Source organism: Pristis pectinata, chromosome 2 (genome assembly GCF_009764475.1).
Source record: "Pristis pectinata isolate sPriPec2 chromosome 2, sPriPec2.1.pri, whole genome shotgun sequence".
Lineage (NCBI taxonomy): Eukaryota > Metazoa > Chordata > Chondrichthyes > Rhinopristiformes > Pristidae > Pristis > Pristis pectinata.
Window position 1 is genome coordinate 130479681 of NC_067406.1, and position 20771 is coordinate 130500451.

General features: G+C 45.1%; 1 protein-coding gene across 1 annotated transcript in view; it reads right to left on the reverse strand.

The window, feature by feature from the left end:
* LOC127583628 (insulin-like growth factor-binding protein-like 1) overlaps window positions 1–17488 on the reverse strand; it is a 40062-nt gene extending 22574 nt beyond the window's left edge. The window contains exon 1 of the mRNA XM_052039806.1: window positions 16989–17488. Within this exon, the coding sequence (XP_051895766.1) occupies window positions 16989–17442 (454 nt within the window). The 5' untranslated portion in view covers window positions 17443–17488. The remainder of the gene's footprint in view (window positions 1–16988) is intronic.
* Between the last annotated feature and the right edge of the window lie 3283 nt (window positions 17489–20771).

Below are 20771 nucleotides of genomic sequence, written 5' to 3' on the forward strand. Positions count from 1 at the left end.
TGCTGTCCGTGACTTGTTCCAGCCAGCTGTTCTGCAGATCTTAAAATCCTTCAGGCCAACACACTCCTGATGTGATTTTCACATTAGGCTACACAGGACGAAGCCGTTTCCCTGTGCAACAGTTCTTTGGAAGCATTGAAGGAGAAATTCAGGCCTCTGTTTCTGGAGCAACCATTGTTGTCCTACATGGGAAGTATAACCTGGAGCTACTCTGTGGTGGTAGAATGGAATCTTGCCAGTTAAAACCCTTGGGAATATAGCCTCACAATTCCCTATCACGCGCACTCTGTGAACTTCTCCACCTCCATTTCAATCCTGACCTACCGATTTGTCACCCATTCCTCGACCTTACAATCCCCGGAGGTTCAGGCCCTTTTCTCTTGGGCCCTCAGAGGTATTACAGAACAGAGAGACCTCAGGGTACAAGTACATGGTTCCCTGAAAGTGGTGACACAGGTTAGAGAGGCTAGTGAAGAATGGGTACAGGAGTTGGGACATCATGTTACAGCTATACAAGATGTTGGTGAGACCGCACCTGGTATATGGTGTGCGGTTCTGGTCACCATACTATGGGAAGGATGTGATCAAGAAGGTAAGAGGGTGCAGAAAAGGTTCACAGGGATGTTGCTGGGACTGGAGGGCTTGAGTTATAAAGAGATACTGGATCGGCTGGGACCATTTTCACTGGAGTGAAGGAAGTTGAAAGGTTAGCTTACAGGGGTTTTTAAAATCATGAAGGGCATTGATAAGGTAGATGGTCATAATCTTTGGGACCAAGGGATGCTAAAACTAGAGGGCATAGGTTTAAGGTGAGAGGGATAGATTTAAAGGGGACCTGAGGGTCTGCTTTTTCACACAGAAGGTGGTGGTATATGGGACAAGCTGCTAGGTGAAGTGATAGGTGTGGGTAAAATCACAACGTTTAGAAGATATTTGGGAGATTTGGACAGGTTCATGGTTAGGAAAGGTTTAGAGGGATATGGGTTTAATGCAGGCAAGTGGGACTAGCTGAGGAAGGTGCCTTGGTTAGTATGGACGAATTGGGCCAAAGGGCCTGTTTCCCTCCTGTATAACTCTGTGACTCGAGATCTGCTGCTTGCCTTGACCATTCATCGCCACAGGCCACAGTGTTTCTGGTCCCCCACATGGCCATTTGAAATAGTCTTCTTGAGTGCTCCCGCATTTCTAAACCTAAATTTCCAAGGAAGGAGGAGAGTTCGCTGAGAAAACTGAGGACGTGAATGAGTGTCTACTAACCTGGTGTGAATACAACTTTGCCATGTGAGATTGGCATCAACATCTGCAGCAACAGCTCTAAATCACAATCCAGAGCTTTAACATGTCCCTGTTCATTCTTGTTCTCCCTCTCTCTCTCTCCTTCCTTCTCAATCTATTAACCAGATCGATACATAAACATTGGAACTATCTCGGTAATCACAGTTACCCTATCAAGAATATTCTCTTTCTCCTTTCCATTCCTCCCTTACTCTCTACAACACAAAATTATTCTGTTTTCTCATTTTCCTTGTTCCGGAGAATGGTCTTTGACCAGAAATATTGTCTCTGATTCTCTTTCCACACATTCTGCCTGACTTGTTGAGTGTTTCCAGCATTTTCTGTTTTTATTTCAACTTCTAGAATCTGCACATCCACAGTTAAACAGAGCTAGAGGGGAATTGTTGTCAATGATCTTCTGCTCCACCACATGGAATGCTACTGCAACCTTCACAGTCAATACAGAATCAGTGATTAGATATTGATGTGTGCTTTTACACATTCTCTTGTAAAAATAATGGGCTGAATCATCCTTATCATTCATCGTAGGAGAATTGCAGGCTAGGTCTTCTCAGTAGGTCAGCGTATTCATAACTTACGTTGCAGGGTAGAACCATTGAACATGCAAGAGGTTAGATGCCAGCCTGTTCACAAAGATGTTATTCTAACGAGCTGAACCTCAGACAAAAGGGGAGTGATAAAACCTTTATTCTGGATCCAGCACTAGAATGAAGCTCAAATCAACACATTAATGCTTGGACAAGATTTTGTAATTAAAAGAAAATTCATTTGGAACACCCCCAAGTTTCAAGTTCTAATAGGTTTTATTATGAACTCTAAAACTGCTTGTGTTAGCAGTTCTAACCTACAGATATTGAGTCCAAAAGATTAAAATAACAAAAGCAAAACCACACATAATATATATTATGACAAACTTAGCAGAATGCCTCAGGGATTTTATGATAACATTGTCTCACAAAATTTGACAACAGGGATATTATGATGGATGACTAGGTTTTAAGTAGTGACTTGCAGGGGGAGTGCAAGGGAGCGGTGTAGAGAGGTCTAAGGATGTATTCCAGAGCTTGGTATCAAGATAAATAAATGCACAAACACCAGTGGTGCAGCAATAAAAATCTGTGCAAGAGGCCAGAATTAGAGTGCTGTTGGATTGGACCAGGTTAGAGGAATAAAGGAAGTAAAGCCATAGAGTGATGGCACCATGTTTGATCAGAAGGATGAGAGGCAAATGGTATTTATTGTGAGTTAGAATGGATACAGGCAACTGAATTTTGGCAGAGTTTAGGTTAATGGAACTAGGAAGATGATCAGGAGATCATTGGCATAGTCTTGTCCACAGATAATGAGGCCACTACGGAGGGTTACAGCAGTTGATGATCTCAGGTGCAGTAACGATGGAAGGGTGTGAATGGATTGGGGTGCATGAGGGAGAAGTAGGTGGCTTTGATGATTGACAGCTTTTGTTTAGTAGCTCAACCCATGGTCAAATAGGATGCAGAGAATGGAAGCTTTGGCTAATGAGCCGGTGGCAATGTGTATCTGAATAATAGAATAATTTCTTACATCCACATCACAATTACATGCAGGGTCATGCTTCTGTATTTCACAGCCTAATAGAAAGTTAGTAACTTGAGCTAGAGTTCTTCTTTATCAGTTATCTTCTTTAGGGCATACTTTAATGGTTTAGGTAATGAAATCTGATATGATGAAGTACTCTGCTTCCATTTATATAGTTTCTAATCCCCACTCACTGGCATTTAACCTTCTATAAGAATGCTGTATTTATAGATATGCATTGCTATTTATAGATTGTCTATTAATACTTATGTTTAATATATAACACTGTGCATTTTAATTGATTTGACAGCGTCACTGCAAAAATCAGCTACAGAGTTTGGTATTTACTCAACAGAATTCAGAGAAAATATGTATTTACAAAATATTGTGGTACACATTAATTGTTTGTAGCAGTTGATTATCTAAAACTAAGTACCAATGAGATAAACATCTTGGCAAAAGTCGACAATACTTGTTTGACTAGTTTCATTAAAATATTTCACAACGGTCATTGTAGATATCACCTTGATGGTGGGCATAATTTCTGGGATGTACCTATCAGTGCCCTCTCGTTGATCTCAGCTGAATGAGTTGACAAATAAAAATAGGTACGTATTGGATACTAAAGATATGAATGTAAAATAACCTCAGTCCTTATTGTAAAGGGACCAATTTCATAAACAATTTTAAAAACTGCATACTTAAATCTCCAAGATCTGGGCCATTGTTTCCAACCTGAACTCTGACGTAAATTCTGTCATCAAACAAGCATTAATTGGAAATTCTTGAATAGAAGTCAAGCAACAGAAATAGAACTAGTGACTGTGCTCAAAGGTCTAGTAACATGCCAAGGATCCACTAAGTGGTAAGTTGCATCCAGGTCTGGTATGTGCAAGACATGAAGATATAAATTGTTCATAAATGATTCTTCTCCCTATCCTGGATTAAAATAGTATCTCTCTTCAAAGGGAACATCAACAAAATATCCACTAGATAATTAATAATCTCTTTAGGATGTTTGGTAGAAATGCGGTAACAGTTTGTTACTGGTGGGTGGTGGAGAACTGCAGATGTCTGCTTCCATTCTTACATAATAAGTTGTAGCCAGAAAATCATCTGGAACAATGTTTTTTTTAATTCCCCATACCTTTACCCATGGTATCCTCCAAGGATCTGTCCTGGTCCCTGTTATCTTCTCACCTATATGCTTTTACTTCTCTCTGAGAGGGTAGATCTCTGACACCACAGCAGTCCCTCCATGCTGTGCAGTGCTGGGCAGAGACAGGGTGAATGCACACAGTCTTTTTCCCAGGGAAATAGAATCAAAAACTAGAGGGCATAGGTTTAAGGTGAGAGGGGAAAGATTTAAAAGGGACCTGAGGGGTAACTTCTTCATGCAGAGGGTGGTGCGTTTAAGGAATGAGCTGCCAGAGGAAGTGGTTGAGGCAAGTACAAGAACAATATTTAAAAGACATTTAAAGGTACATGGATATAAAGGTTCAGAGGGATATGGGCCAAATGGGACTGGCTTAGATGGGCAACTTGGTCAGCATGGACAAGTTGGGCTGAAGGGTCTGTTTCCGTGCTGTATTACTCTGTGACTGTGTGAGAAATGTCTGTCTTTGATTACATGACCATATCTTCATTAATCAACTTGGACAGTGATTCCATTTGCCAGAGTTTTTGATCAAAAAGTTGTTATCTCTGGGACAATATAGGGTGAAACGGCATCATCAATCCTTCTCCAATATGTATGGAAGCAGCAAACTGAATCTAGTGTTAAAGCCCTCCTATTAAAACTTGGATCTTTTATGGAGCGTTGAGTTCCGATGGTTTTCTGTATAACAGGTCACACTGTCTAACATGAGATGAGGTCATTGGTTCATGTAATCCTGAACTAATAATTAACCCACATTGCTATAGAATATTTTTCAGAAATATTCTTTCATATCTCATTCTTGCCAAATTGAAAAGTAGAAATACAACCCATCTTTGGGAATGTAATCTGCAAATAAGTTGATTTACCCCCAACTTATAAAGGAGAAGAATTTATTAAATAGTCTACAATGCAGAAAATGTATTTACCCTCCTTTCATCACAATTCTTTTCCATATTCAAAAGCCTGTCAGTTTTTGCTACAGTTCTTTGAAATTAAATAATTTCCTTGGAATGAAATAGATAAGCTTCCCTTATATCTTGGAATAAGTCAGCAGATGGATCCTTGAGACAGAAATTCTGCTGATATTAGATGCAATGCTAGAACTGCTGAACACTCAGACTGTATTTTTATGCTGTGCTTTATATGTAGGTACGTATGAACAGGAGGCAGCCTTTCAGATGCTGTTCTATTCAGTGAGATCACAGTATCTTAATTCTATCCACCTGCATTGTCTCTTATCCTTTCATACCCTTTTCTGGCAGTAACCAACTAAGGTCAGATTTTAAATTATTAATAGAGGCAGCATCTGCTACTTTTTGTGGGAGTGAGTTGCACATTTTTACCATTTTTGCATTGAGATATTTCCTAACCTCTCCTGAATGGCCAAGGTCTGCGTCTCCTTGTCTTAGAATCCTTCACCAGTAAAACAAAAAAGCTAGGGAAGCAAAGGACTGCAGATGCTGGAATGTAGATGGAAAAACAACAAGATGCAGGAGGAACTCAGCAGGTCAGGCAGCATCCATGGAGAAAAGCAGATAGTCAACGTTTCAGGTCAGGAAACCTTCTTCAGGACTGAAGGCAGGAAAAGGGGAAGCCCAATATATAGGGGAGAAAATCAGAGGGGAAGGGAGGAGAGGAAGTGATGGAGAGGGAGGGGGAGTTGCAGCCTATCGCAGGGACCACTCTCTCTGCAAATCCCTAGTTCACTCCTCCCTTCCCACCCATCCCACTCCCACCCTGGGGACTTTCCACTGCCCCTGCCATAGGTGTAACATCTGCCCCTCCATCACCTCCATCCAGGGACCCAAATAGTCCTTTCAGGTGAGGCAGAGGTTTACCTGTACCTCCCCTAATATCATCTACTGCATTCGGTGCTCCAGGCGTGGCCTCCTCTACATTGGCAAGACCAAACGCAGACTTGGTGACTGTTTGGTCACCTATGCTCCATCTGTAACCGTGATCTGCAATCACTTCAACTCCCCCCTCCCACTCCATCACTGATATGTCAGTCCTCAGCCTCCTCCACTGCTGGGAGAAGTCCAAATGCGACCTGGAAGAACAACACCTCATTTTCCGTCTTGGGACCTTGCAGCCTAATGGCATGAACATCGAATTTTCCCACTTTAATGAAACCAACCTCAACCGCGCCCCCCCCCCACCACCTTGCTTCTTCTTTTCTTCCCTTTCCTACCCTCTCTCTCTTTTATCTCCTCGACATTTTTTTCTTCTCTCTCCTTTTCCTCTCCTCCCCTCCCCCCCCATGCCACCTGCCTCCATACCTTCGACTCATCCCCCTGTGGATCTGCTCCCTCCTCCTCGCCCGCATCTGCCCATCACTATCTCTTACCTGCATCTACCTATCACCACCTTGTGTCCATCCTGCCTCCCCTCTTTAGTCCACCTATCACTGCTCTGTTTCTCCCCCCTGTATATTAGGCTTCCTCCTTTCCTATCTTCAGTCCTGAAGAAGGGTCCTGACCCAAAATGTTGACTGTCTGTTTTTCTCCATGGATGCTGTCTGACCTGAGTTCCACCAGCATCTTGTTGTTTTGTCAAACAAAAAAGCTTCTCTCTATCCTGCTGTGATTCTAGCACTCTAGTACCCATTCTGTTTATTACTTGTACCTGCTAATACATTTTAATGACCTGTGTACAAGGACCCCTGGATCTCAGACCTCTGTTATTCATTTTCACCTTTTAAATACTACCTAGATCTATCCGTTTCTGATTCAAACCAGAGGACATAACATTGACCTGCATTGATATCCATCTGCAGTAACATCATGCACTTAATTTATCAAGGTTTCTGTAGTTTATATGTTCCCATCCCACACAATTTCAGTATTCCCTCATTGCATCTGTTGTAAGCTTGGATACATGCCCCTAGATTGTGTGATCTAGCTTATCAATAAATACAGTGAATAACTCGGGCCCCAGCAGAGATCTTCTGGGATACAGTTAATTACTTCAAAAATAAGACTGTCAATCAATCCTTGATACCATTAACAATGAATGGTATGAAACTTAATCAAATTCCCATGTTTGTTTGGCTCCAATCTTCAAAAAGAACAAGACTATTTATTTGGTAATAAAAATACCTAAGATTCTTTACAGGATCAATTTAAAATTGAACTGGGTATTAAGCCTCTGATGATGGTGATGAGCCTCTCACTTCAGTGACCCAGGTTCGATCCTGACCTCTGGTATTGTCTGTGTGGAGTTTGAACAATCTCCCCACGAACCTGTGTGTTTCCTGCCAGATACCAGCTTCCTCCCACTTCCAAAAATAGGTCAATTGACTTCTCTACATTACCTGTAGTGATGGGGACTCAAAGGAAGATCAGGGAGGAGTTGATGACCTTGTGGCAGAAAATAGGTTTCATGGAAATAAATGTGGGAATGTCTGAGAGTGAGCACTGATTCAGTGGACTGAACAGCCTCACTCTATGTTATTATGAAAAATAAGATGAGCCCCATGCTGATTGGTATGTTAATTGGTAAACTATCCCTTGCGTAGGTGAGTGGCAGGAAGTTAGGTGGCATGAGTTGATGGGTTTATGGGAGAAAATATGTTGAAAATATGCTCAGAGAGTTGGCATAGACCTAATAGACCAAATGTCCCCCTTCTACCTTGCAAGGAAACGAGGCAGAGAGGCAAAAGGTTTGAAGTTGCAGGGGTGCATTGGAATAATCACGTCCAGAGGTAATGAAGACATGGTTGAGGGTTTCAGCAACTGAGGCATATTTGGAGTCAAGCATTATTACAAAGCTGAAAGTAGGCAATGGTGTTGATAGAAGAGCCAGAACGCAACCTGGGGCCAAATGTGACATTGTGGTCACAAGCAGTCTGGTTCAGTATCGGACTTGTGCCAGGGAAAAAGATTGAATTAGTAGCTAGGAAAAAGACCAAAGACAATGACTTTCTATTATTTAATTGAAGGAATCTTTTGCTCAGCCATTACTGGATGTTGGACAAACAGTAACAATTTAGGGCTGGTGGATAGGGTCAAGTGGATAGGGTCAAGAGAGATGGTGATGAGAGAAAGTATGTGTCCATACCTTATTAGTGTATGCTATAAAAGTGAAAGCTTTTCCTTCCTTCTGTTATATTCCTCAGTTGATAAGGAAGGGATTTACCAGGATGCTGCCTGGATTGGAGAGCACGTCTTATGGTTGAGTGAGCTAAGGCTTTTCTCTTTGGAGAGAAAGAGGATGAGAGGTGACTTGATAGAGGTCTACAAGATGATAAGAGGCACACAGCCATGTTTAAAGTCAGAGACTTTTTCCCAGGGCGAAAATGGCTAGCACGAGGGGGCATAATTTTAAGGTGATTGGAGGAAGGTATGGGGGGGATGTCAGAGGTACACAGAGAGTGGTGGTTGCGTGGAACGCACTGCCAGCAGAGGTTGTGGGGGCAGATACATTAGGGACATCTAAGAGATTCTTAGATAGACATATGAATGATAGAAAAATGGAGGACTATGTGGGAGGGAAGGGTTAGATAGATCTTAGAGCAGGATAAAATGTCGGCACAACATCATGGGCTGAAGGGCCTGTACTGTACTGTAATGTTCTATGATAATTGTATACAGTATTCCCACAATAAGCCAGCTCCTGATACAGACGTAGCTTGCAGCTGCAATATAAGTATTAGCTGCTTTAGCCACTGTGGCATGACTAGATCTGGCCTTCCCTCAGATGCCAGCATTTAACAGCAGTGGTGGGTCTGCTTTTCATGCTACATCAGTAGCTTTAATCGCCCTGAGTTGAATCTGGAGACTGTACCCCATGCTGGTGCCAGATTGGAGGATTTTCACAATTCATCTTCACTCCCCTGTGAGTAAGAATGTTGTGCACAGAAACCAAGATTAAGCTCTTCATACTTGGCTGCTTTTGCTCCCCTGATTTAATTGGCCATTTACATCAATGGCAAATCTTGTCTACCTTTTAAATGCTGGCCTGAATTGGCGGAAAGATTACTGACAGTCTGCAGAAGACACCAGGGTCGTTCTGCACCTATCAGCGATTGGCTTGCTGCAATTTGTCAGTATCTCAAAACAAAACAGCATCCTAAAATCTGAGCGTTCTAAAAGACTTCAAAGAGGAGCAATGTGCTTTTACAATGTGGAAGTATTACGACAGTGGGCTTTGTCCTGTTTGATGGTCGGAGAAAAAGACATGAATTGAAATTGTGTATGCTGACTGTACAGATGGAACAAGCTGAAGCCATGAGATTAGTGGCTGGAAAATCCCTTAAAAGGCTCTGGTGTCCCTTTAGTTTTCTCGGTTGGCTATTGTATGTGGAATGAATGAAGAAAGGGTGAAGGTTTTGCTCAGCGCAGTTTACAGGAATTTTGTTTCTCCTATATATGGTAACACCATATCACTTGGCCTTGCACAACTGAAAACAAAATGCAGTGATTAGCAGGGCATATTGAGCAATTTAATACTGAACACTTATTCATCAAGATGGATAAACACACAGTTGATTAATTAATTTTTCAGCACAAGCTGCTAGTTACTGCCTTCTGGGATGTGCTTTGAAGTTTTCAGTGCTGAGGTGTATTAAAGAACTTCTTGCATTTTGGTGAAAAGATAATTAATGTGAAAAATGCCCAGGATTACTTTTGGATACTAATTCATTTGGATGCAAAACGCAGCAGTATTCCCAGAGATTTGTCACAGAAGACTATTGTAGTTAAATTATTCACCCTTCTCTATTCAGCAATGCAGACTGATTCAGCACCCAGACATATCCATTCATAGACTAAGCTCAGTGAGAGGATAAGTAAATGGCAGCTGTAATGCTTTTGATGAACAGTATGGATAATGATCAGTAGAGCTACAAATCAAAACAATTCCTATTTACAAATCCCAAATAACAATTTAATTTAACAGCATTGTAACACCATCATTAAATTTCCAGCAGGTAAATATCCATAGAAATTCTTCAAATATAAACTGTTTTCTTGATGTACTTATAAACAGGCTTTGTAAATACTTACATGATCAATAATACTTGATCTAAATAATGTGCAATACACTACTTGCAAAAACCTCCATCTTTCCAAGTATAAATCATCATGATGACTACATAGCCCCTGTTAAAAGTTAATCCGTGTTTCCATTCTATTGTACAAATTTGTTTTTCGCCATTCAAAATCCTTGGGATTTTTTACTGCTTTAAAAGTGCTATGTGAATTCAAATTTTCATTGTTACGATAATTAAATGGTTTTGTTAATGTTTATTACTTAATCTTAAATGGAAACCAATGCTGAGCAGCATTCAAAATAAGGCAGTGTCACTATTTGTCCTTATCCCATTCCCTTTCTATTGCTTGATGATCATCTCTGTTTGAGCAGGCAAATAGGGCACCTGACTCAAACCAATGCGTTCTTCTTTAATTATGCATCATACAAATGTATTGATAATGATGTGACGAGTGAGGGAAAGGAATAGGAGGCTTCAATCAGAAGAGCAGAGGTGTTGCATTGATATCTCAGGTTGAAGGATGTCATAGGTGAAGGGGTTTCCAAATTAACATAAGAATGTTACTGATAATGTATTAGGAACAGAGTAGCAATTCGTTGTTTGCTATTTGTTCTCGAGTAAGACCATGACATCTAGTCTATAGAGGCCACTTCTGGTCTCCTTCCTTGAGAAAAGATACACTGGCTTTGGAGGTGGTGCTGAGGAGGTTCACCAGGTTGATTCCAGAGATGAGGGGTTAGCCTATGAGGAGAGATTGAGTCGCCTGGGACTATACTCGCTGGAATTCAGAAGAATGAGAGGGGATCTTATAAAAACATATAGAATTATGAAAAGGATGGATAAGATAGAGGCAGGAAAGTTGTTTCCACTGGTAGGTGAGACTAGAACTAGGGGACATAGCCTCAAGATTTGGAGGAATAGATTTAGGACAGAGATGAGGAGAAACTGCTTTTCCCAGAGAGTAGTGAATCTGTGGAATTCTCTGCCCAGGGAAGCAGCAGAGGCTAACTCATTAAATATATTTAAGACACAGTTAGATAGATTTTTTCATGGTAGGGGAATTAAGGGTTATGGGGAAAAGGCAGGCAGGTGGATCTGAGTCCACAGCCAGATCAGCCATGACCTTATTGAATAGCACAACAGGCTCGACGGGCCAGATGGCCTACTCCTGCTCCTATTTCTTATGTTCTTATAGTGGTGGGATGAGATCACAAGATCACAAGATCACAAGACAAGGGAGCAGAAGCAGGCCATTCGGCCCATCGAGTCTGCTCCAAGGAAAAGGGAAAAAGAAATGGGGTGGGGGAAAAAAAAAGAAAAACTATTCTAATCCCATTTTCCAGCCTTATCCCCATATCCCTTGATACCCTGACTATTTAGATATCTGTCTATCTCCTCCTTGAACACCCCCACTGATCTGGCCTCCACTGCTGTGCGTGGCAAGGAGTTCCACAATTTCACCACCCTCTGGGTAAAGAAATTTCTCCTCATCTCTGTCTTGAAACTGTACCCTCTAATTCTAAGATTGTGCCCTCTGGTCCTGGACTCGCCCACCAAGGGAAACAGCCTAGCCACATCTACTCTATCCTTACCTGTCAACATTTTAAATGTCGCTACGAGGTCCCCTCTCATCCTTCTGTACTCCAGTGAGTACAGTCCAAGAGCCGACAAACGCTCATCGGAGATGGCTCAAAAGTTCCTATCACATCAGTGATAGGGGTGTAGAGTTGCTGTAGCATCAGTGGTTCTTGATTTGAGATCCTCTTTTCCCCCTTGCTTTTGTATACAAGAAACAACGACTTGAGCTGTCATATCCCTCACACCTCTCTGTCTCACCCACCTCTCCTGAAATCCTTTGATTTTGCCTTGAATCATCTCATTTTCTTTTGGTGCTGTCTCCTCTGCCCTGTGCCACTGTGAGATTAGGGTGGTGGACAAAAGGCCACCGCATTTTACGCAGAGTCACAGATAGTCATAGAGTCATCCACCATGGAAACAGGCCATGGTGCCCATCATAGAAAATAGAACATTAAAGCAGTGTACAGGCCCTTCAGCCCACAATGTTGTGCCGACATTTTATCCTGCTCTAAGATCTATCTAACATAGCCCTCCATTTTTCTATCATTCATGTGGCTATCTAAGAATCTCTTAAATGTCCTTAATGTATTTGCCTCCACCACCTCTGCCGGCAGTGCGTCCCACGCACCCACCACTCTCTGTGTAAAAAACTTACCCCTGACATCCCCCTTATACCTTCCTCCAATCACCTTAAAATTATGCCCCTTCATGTTAGCCATTGTCACCCTGGGAAAATGTCTCTGACTATTCACTTGATCTATGCCTCTTATCATCTTGTACACCTCTATCAAGTCACCTCTCATTCTCCTTCACTCCAAAGAGAAAAGCCCTAGCTCACTCAACCTTTCTTCAGAAGACATGCTCTCCAATGCAGGCAGCATCCTGGTAAATCTCCTCTGCACCCTCCCTAAAGTTTTCACATCCTTCCTATAATGAGGTGACCAGAACTGAACACAATACTCTAAGTGTGGTCTAACCAGAGTTTTATAGAGCTGCAATATTACCTCACAGCTCTTAATACCCCGACTAATGAAGGCCAATACACCATACACCTTCTTAACAAACCTATCAACCTGCGTGGCAACCATGAGGGATCTATGGACGTGGACCCCAAGATCCCTCCGTTCCTCCACACTGCTAAGAGTCCTGCCATTAACCTTGCATTCTGCCTTCAAATTCGATCTTCCAAAGTGTATCACTTCACATTTTTCTGGGTTGAACTCTATCTGCCACTTCTCAGCCCAGTTCTGCATCTGTCAATGTCCTGTTGTAATCAACAGCAACCTTCTACTCTATCTGCAAACTTACTAACCCACCCTTCCACATCCTATGCTTCTCCAAATGCCCATAAAACCTGTCTCTAAGAATCTTGTCCAGTAATTTGCCCACCACTGAAGTAGACTCACTGGCCTGTAATTCCCAGGGTTATCCCTACTCCCTTTCTTGAACAAAGGAACAACACTTGCCACCCTCCAATCATCTGGCACTAATCCTGTGGCCAGTGAGGACACGAAGATCATCGCCAAAGGTGCAGCAATCTCTTCCCTCACTTCCCGTAATAACCTTGGATACACCCTGTCTGGCCACGGTGACTTATCTATCCTAATGTTTTTCAATAGTTCCAGCACATCCTCCTTCCTCACATCGACATGCCCTAGACTGTTGTACGCCATCCTCACAAACGTCAAGGTCTCTCTCACAGGTAAATACTGAAGCAAAGTATTCATTAAGGACCTCCCCTACCTCTTCTGACTTCAGGCACACATTTCCCCTTTTATCCCTGATCAGTCCTACCCTCACTCTAGTCACCCTCTTATTCTTCACATATGTGTAGAATGCCTTGGGGTTTTCCTAATCCTACTCACCAAGGCTTCCTAATGCCCCCTTCTAGCTCTCCTAAGTCCATTCTTTAGAATACCTTGTAACTCCCCAGAGCCCTGTCTGATCCTTGCTTTCTAAACCTCAGGTAAGCTTCTTTCTTCCTCTTGATGAGATACTCTATGTCTCTTGTCAACCACGGTTCCTTCACTCTACCATCCTTACCCTGCATCAATGAGACAAACCTATCCAGAACCCCATGCAAGTACTCCCTAAACAACCTCCACATTTCCATTGTGCACTTCCCCAAGAACATCTGTTCCCAATTTATGCTCCCAAATTCCTGCGTAATAGCATCATAATCCCCCCTCCCCCAATTAAATATTTTCCCATATCATCTGCTCCTATCCCCCTCCAAGGCTATGGTAAAGGTCAAGGAATTATGGTCACTGTCTCCAAAATGTTCTCCCACCAAGAAATCTGAAACCTGATCAGGCTCACTGCCTAGTACCAGGTCCAGAATGGCCTTTCCTCTAGTCGGCCTGCCCACATACTGTGTCAGGAACCCTTTCTGGACACTTCTAACAAACTCTGCACCATCTATCCCCTTTACACTAAGGAGGTGTCAATCAATATTCGGGAAGTTGAAATCACCCATGACAACAACCTTGTTATTTTTGCACCTCCTGATCTGCTCCTCAGTGTCTCTGCTGCTATTGGGTGGTGGTGGTGGGGGGGTTCTGTAGAATACTCCCAATAGAGTGAGCGTTCCCTTCCTGTTTCTGACTTCCACCCACACTGACTCAGTGGATGATCCCTCCAGGACATCCTCCGTTTCTGCAGCTGTGATACTGTCCCTGATCAGCAAAGCCACTCCCCCACCTCTTTGACCTCCATGAGATACCTACCCATACTCATCCCATTATGGACAATGTTCATAGCCTTCTATGCCATGACATTTTGATCCCTCGTCTAAATACTTCTTAAGTGTGAGTATACTCACCTTCTCCACTCTCAGGCAGTGCACGCCAGATTTCACCCTCTGGGTGACACAATTCTTCCTCCAATCCCCTCTAAATCTCTACACAGTGCAACAAACCAGCACCCTGTTCATAATGTAAAACTCCTTGGCTTTCTGGACAAGTCTGAATGGATCTTCTAGCAAAAACAGGATGACAAAATCGTGACTGTGGCTTCAGAATACTTAGACAAATGTAAATTGACTCTAGTCTGAAAGTAAGAGTATGGAGCATTCCTTGATTTGTTTACTTTCTTTATATTGGTTCAAAGGTATCAAGCCAGCGCTAAACCCAACAAACAACTAAACACGGCAGGGCTCCTGCTTATCTGCCTAATATTTGTGTAGGCGGCAAATTTTGTTTGACAGTTTCAGTGAAGTGCCTTGGGGTGCCTCGCTTTATTGACCACACTGCCTAGATATAAATTGTCAAACAAAAACTCAAATCTACAGCCTCTCCCGTAGCACTTGTACACACATCAATGGAATTCAAATACCTCAAACTTCCATCAAAACTTATACCGATTTCGTTGACCTAAGCTGGCTAGTTGTCAAACATTTTCATTTACAGTCAGAATGAATGGGATCCCTATTCATTCAGAACCAATTTATTATGGAGTGAAAGAGGTCTTGCAGTAAAACAGTCCGGAGCCTAATTTCACACCCCCCCCCCCCCCCCACCACCCCCTTATTCTGGAATTCTCGGCCAAATAAGTGGATTCCAGGGCTGAGGTCTCCCAGTTTTCTGTGGATATACACCTTGCTCCCGCTGCTTCCTGCACTTTGCAGATACACACGGGGACGATCTTTTTGGAACGATTGATAGAGACCCACAGTCTAATCGGTCAGGTCTCCGTGGCACCCTTTCGCCCAAGATCATCGTTTCTAACGAAAGTTTATACCTGCGTGGGTGATTGATGGTCTTTCTAATTGCTGGAATACCCAGTTGCCAGGGATAGAGGCTGGCACGGATCAGAGAGCACAATGCCTCCAATATTCCATTAACTGGGGCGGCAGCTGTTTCCCGGGACCCCTGTTCGATGTCCACACAAGCGCCTTCTCCCACAGGGACCAGGAGTAACCGCGGGCGTTCATCTGCGAAACGTCGCTGTCAGCAGCGCGTCCTCGGGATTCACACTTGACACGCTCGCTCTGGGCAAAGGCGGGATATCTGCCGGAGCCCAATGCGCTGAATTAAACGCGTGAAAGAGCAGTCCTGAGGGAGCCTGCAACCAAAGCTCGGACAGTTGGAGGAGGTGCAGACGCGGCCGGGACTCGTTCTGTTGTCCCGGACCCCGGCAGCCAGCTGTTCGGAAGACGAGGCGCTTCATTGCCCGTTTTGGCACGGCAGACCAGTCAACGCCAACACTTACACGCGTGCAAACGAGGCAGAGAGGGGATGCAGACGGACACAGGGAGAGAGTGAGCGAGGCAGAGAAAGGGACAGCGGAAGTCGCTCTCTCTGCCTAACTCTTACTTTCCACCGTGTCTCTCATCCCCTGGGTTGGTCTCCTCGCTCCATCTTTGGCTCTTTGCTGCCTCTTTCTATCCGCCTGTCTCTCTGCACCTGTCTTTTATCCTCTTTGTTCCCGAACTCACTTTCTCCCTCCCTTTCCCCCCCGCTCAGAGAACCAGGAGGAACCGCAAACGGAAAGTGAGGCGGAAAGAGAGAGAGAGAGACAGAGAGACAGAGGTGTTGGCAGAGAACGAGATGGATAAGCGGGGAGAGGAAGAGAGAGAGACAGATGCGCACCGAAAATGATGGAATAAACTATGGGGGGAGAAGGGAGAGAGAGGAAATGGGGAGGAGTAGGGAGAGGGAGAGAGAGGGTGGGGGAGAGGGAGAGGGAGGGTGGGGGAGGGAGAGAGGGGGGAGAGGGGAGAGGGAGAGGGAGGGAGGGGGAGAGGGAGGGAGGGAGAGGGGGAGAGGGAGGGAGGGGGAGTGGGAGGGAGGGGGAGAGAGAGGGTGGGGGAGAGGGAGAGGGAGGGTGGGGGAGAGGGAGAGGGAGGGTGGGGGAGAGGGAGAGGGAGGGAGGGAGAGTGGGAGGGAGGGAGGGGGAGTGGGAGGGAGGGAGGGGGAGAGAGAGGGTGGGGGAGGGAGAGAGAGGGTGGGGGAGGGAGAGAGAGGGTGGGGGAGAGGGAGGGAGAGGGGGAGGGAGGGAGAGGGGGAGGGGGGGAGGGAGGGAGGGAGGGAGGGAGGGAGAAGGGGGAGGGAGGGAGGGAGAGGGGGAGAGGGAGAGGGAGGGAAGGGGGATGAGGAAAGGAGGAAATGTGCGGGCAGTATAAAGTGCTGGACAATTTAATGCAATTGTTCCAGTCTACCCCTTCCTTGTCTCTCGTTCTATTCCGTCCTCGATTACCTGCCTCACTCAACCTGTTCCTCCTCTATCCCCACTGCCTGACCCCGTGTCGTTGTCCCCTCATTGTCCCCCCCCCGCATCCTCTCCTCTCCCCCCACCTCTCTCCCCTCTTGCCTTCTCCTCCATCTCCCATCGGTTTTGTTCTCCCATCCCTTGCCTTCCTGCCATCTTCTTGCCCCCCCCCCCCCCAACACTGCCCGGCCCCCTTACCGTATTTGCACTCCCCGTCGTGGAGTTTGTGGATCTTGCCCTCTCGCTGGTGCACGGATAACCAACTGGCCAGGTGCAAGGCGCAGATCGTGGGGTAGGTGTTGGCGTCCGAGCCACACACGGGGTAGTCGTGCTTGCACACGCAGGACCCGGTGCCCTCATCTTCCTCCCCCTCCTTCTTCTCGTCCCCCTCCTCCCGCCGCTGCCCGTCCGCCGAGGTCAAGCACACGTATCCCGGGGCGCAGCGGCCGTGCCTCAGACCCCGACCACCGCACCGTTCGTCCTCAACCCCCAGGCACCGGTCACAGCAGCCGCACTCGTCCTTGGCCAGCAGCTCGGGCACTCTGCACTGCACGGCCGGGCAAGAGGCGGGCTGGCACCGGTCGCAGCCCGACTGTGCTGCCGTGCACCACGTCGCCCCGCCGAGCATTAGCACCAGGAAGACAAACTCCATCCTCGCCGCTCCTGTGAGAGTGACCCACTCCGGATCCCAGCCGCTAACTCAGCCCCACCTCCCCCCCCCCCCGCCTTATTCATTATTCATTAGGCTTCCACCCACCAGGGCCGTGCACATTGGACAGGTTCGGATCCAAAACACCCACCCAGTAGATCCGCAGCCAGTCATTCAGCACCTTCCCAAATAAACAGCTGTCCCCTTCCAATCGCACCTGGGATCCGCGGTGCCTCCCCGGAGTTCACTGAACGCACTGGCATTCCTTCCCGGGACACGTAAACCCGCTGCCACCGCAGACCCCCATCAGCGGAGTGTTTACCTTGCGGAGGGGCGCAGTTTCAGAAGCAGGTTGACAACAAAATATTGACGGGCTTTTTAATGCAACTTTACACAGTGTTTGAAAACAAATGGACTTAGAGACACAAGAGACTGTAGATGCTGGAACCTGCAGCAATCGACAATCTGCTGGGGGAACTCAGCGGGCCGAGCGGCATCTGGGGGTGGGAGGAATTGTCACCGTTTCGGGTCCAGACTCTGCATCGGGACTCATCCATCCCCCCCATCCGACCCCTGCAGATGCTTCTCGACCCGCTGAGTTCTTCCAGCAGATTGTTTGTTGTGAAAACAAGACGATGTTGCGTTTATGTAGCGCTTTTACCACCCGAGGACGCCCCCCCGAAAGCGCTGGGGGTGGGGGTGGGGTGGGGTCAACAAAATACTTTTGAAGTGCTTTTCCCGCTGTGAAGTATGACATGCCTCAGAAAATTTCCGCGCAGCATGAATTTATCAGCAGTAATCACATAAACAACAAGTTGTCCCTTTTAAAAAAAAGTTGTTGGAAATATAAATATTGACCATGGCAGTGAGAGATATTTATCTTTAAATGGTGCCCCGGGATTCTTATATATGGAGGACAGGACAACTGGAAAGCTAGCACCTCTGACAGTGCAGCACTCCCTCAGCACTGCACTGAAATAGCAGCCTAGATTATGTGCTCCAGTCTCTGGAGTAGGACGTAGACCAACATATTTTGGCTCAGATATCAGAGCATTATCAATGAACCAAGGCTGTCTGGCACGGTAGTGCAGCGGTTAGCGTCACGCTTTACAGCGCAAGCGACCCGGGTTCAAATCCGGCTGCTGTCTGTAAGGAGTTTGTATGTTCTCCCCGTGTCTACATGGGTTTCCTCCGGGTGCTCTGGTTACATCCCACATTCCAAAGACATACGGGTTAGGAAGTTGTGGGTATGCTATGTTGGCGCCGGAAGCGTGGCGACACTTGTGGGCTGCCCCCAGAACACTCTGCTCAAAAGATGCATTTCACTGTGTGTTTCGATGTACATGTGACTAATAAAGAAATCTTATCTCCATAGCTTATGGCAATTCTTGCCATCCCTTCCTGTCCAGGTTCTGCATTATTGCTCTGAAAGCCTCCTTCCCCCCTCAGAGGCTTCTCCTGGTCACCGGTTCTGATTGCCACAGTTGTAAAGTCTTCTCTCCTTAGGACAAATCCTTTCTCACCTTCTTCCTTGCATTCTGCCTCTCAATCCCCTGTTTTCTTCCCTGCTCTGGGCATCCCCTCTGGTACAACAATTTTCCTCTCTCCCCAATTCTTTTCCTACTACCCATCACCACCATTTTCCCCTCTTCTCCAACCACCATCATCCCCTCTCTCCATTAGGTCCTATTCATGAGTTTCCAACTCACTGCACCTCCGACCCTTTCAATTCCCATGACTCCCTAACCCTTGACTACTGCACCTCCTCAGACATTCCTGGAAATGTAGATCCCATTCCAGAGACTCTACGAAAAGTCAATCCATGTTATTATCAGCGTCCTTGAAGAAGTGTTTCTTGACATCAGTCTTAAACCTGTATTTTGTGGTAATCTCCAATTCATCTTTGATAACTCTCTTTCTGTTACAATATTGTCCAAATCAATTACAGTTATTCTTCTTTTTTGCATTATTTGAAGGTTCCAGTGGATCTTTCTTTTCCTTTCCTAGTTCTATAGTCAAACAACTAGTTTAGACTGAAAGCCCCAAAGGGTCAAATGGAAAGCAAATAAGGAAGGTGAAGTTCAAAATGAGTCATGAAAAGTGTTATAATTCACAATGAACAATGAGCTAGAACTCATTGAGGATGCCTTAAGGCTGCCCCTACATGTCCAACCATTTGTGGCTTCAGTGTATCGATGGCATTCTCTATCATGATACATGGGTTTCATTGCTCTGCTTCTGTCAATGGCTCCCACAAGGATCTCAGCAGTTCTGGCTAAGGGAGTAATTCTGGGCTCTGCCTTTGAGCACCCCTGGCTCAAAATCTATCGAAAATAAAATTCCTTGTGACCCATCATAAACTTAGGTTCACTCAAAACTCTGCTCATCCCCCTTGTTCTTGCTGATTTACATTAAAGCTACAATGCCCCAAAGGTTGTTTTCAACCCCTTCCATGGCAGTTATCTTTCTCCCTATAAACTCTTCCAGCCCCTTAAGCCTTTGAAATCTTTGGGCTCCTCTTAGTGGTGACTATACTTTCAACTGCCTTTGTCATAATCTCTGGAATTACCACACAGAATTTAACTTCTCCACTCTCTGTCTTTCTGTGCCTCCCCTCTTTTTTAAAACTGCATACAAACAAACTCTTAGACCAAGAAAATGTTCCGACACCTTCCTTGAGGCTATGTCAAATTTCTGAAGATAACACACTTGTGTGTCACCTTGGGATGTCTGTTAAACATGTGCAAATTGTTGCTGTTATTCCTGTTGCCAGGAGTGTTTGGAGTTTGGCTTAGTTGGATCCCAAGGTAATTTCTAGCTCTTTCAGCTCACTGTTCCCTCTGTTCAGAAGTGGATTTTCGATGCAGTATGGATTTTCCCATTTTAAAAAAAAACAACTTGGATGGTCCTTGTCAATATTTCAACGACCAGTGGAAGTGCTGATTTGCTGTTGGTTCATTGGCAAGTCTATCATACAGAAAATGTAACTCAAAATATTTATGAGACTGTGAAAGACAGAAGAGATGGCAATGGGGGTGGGGTGCAATTGGTGGGATTAGTGAATTTGGGTAGTTAAAAATAAGCAAAAGGCAAATCAACAGCTAATTTTACACCCTGCCCAATTCTCTTTCTTGTAGAAATCAATTAGTGAGAAATTCTGGTGCAATGTTAATTCATTCTCTTTCATTTTGCATTGCCAGCCAACTCCAGTTTCACATCGAAACACAAAGTGAAATGCATCTTCTGCGTAGAGTGTTCTGGGGGCAGCCCATAAGTGTCACCATGCTTCTGGCGCCAACATAGCATGCCCACAACTTCCTAACCCGTACATT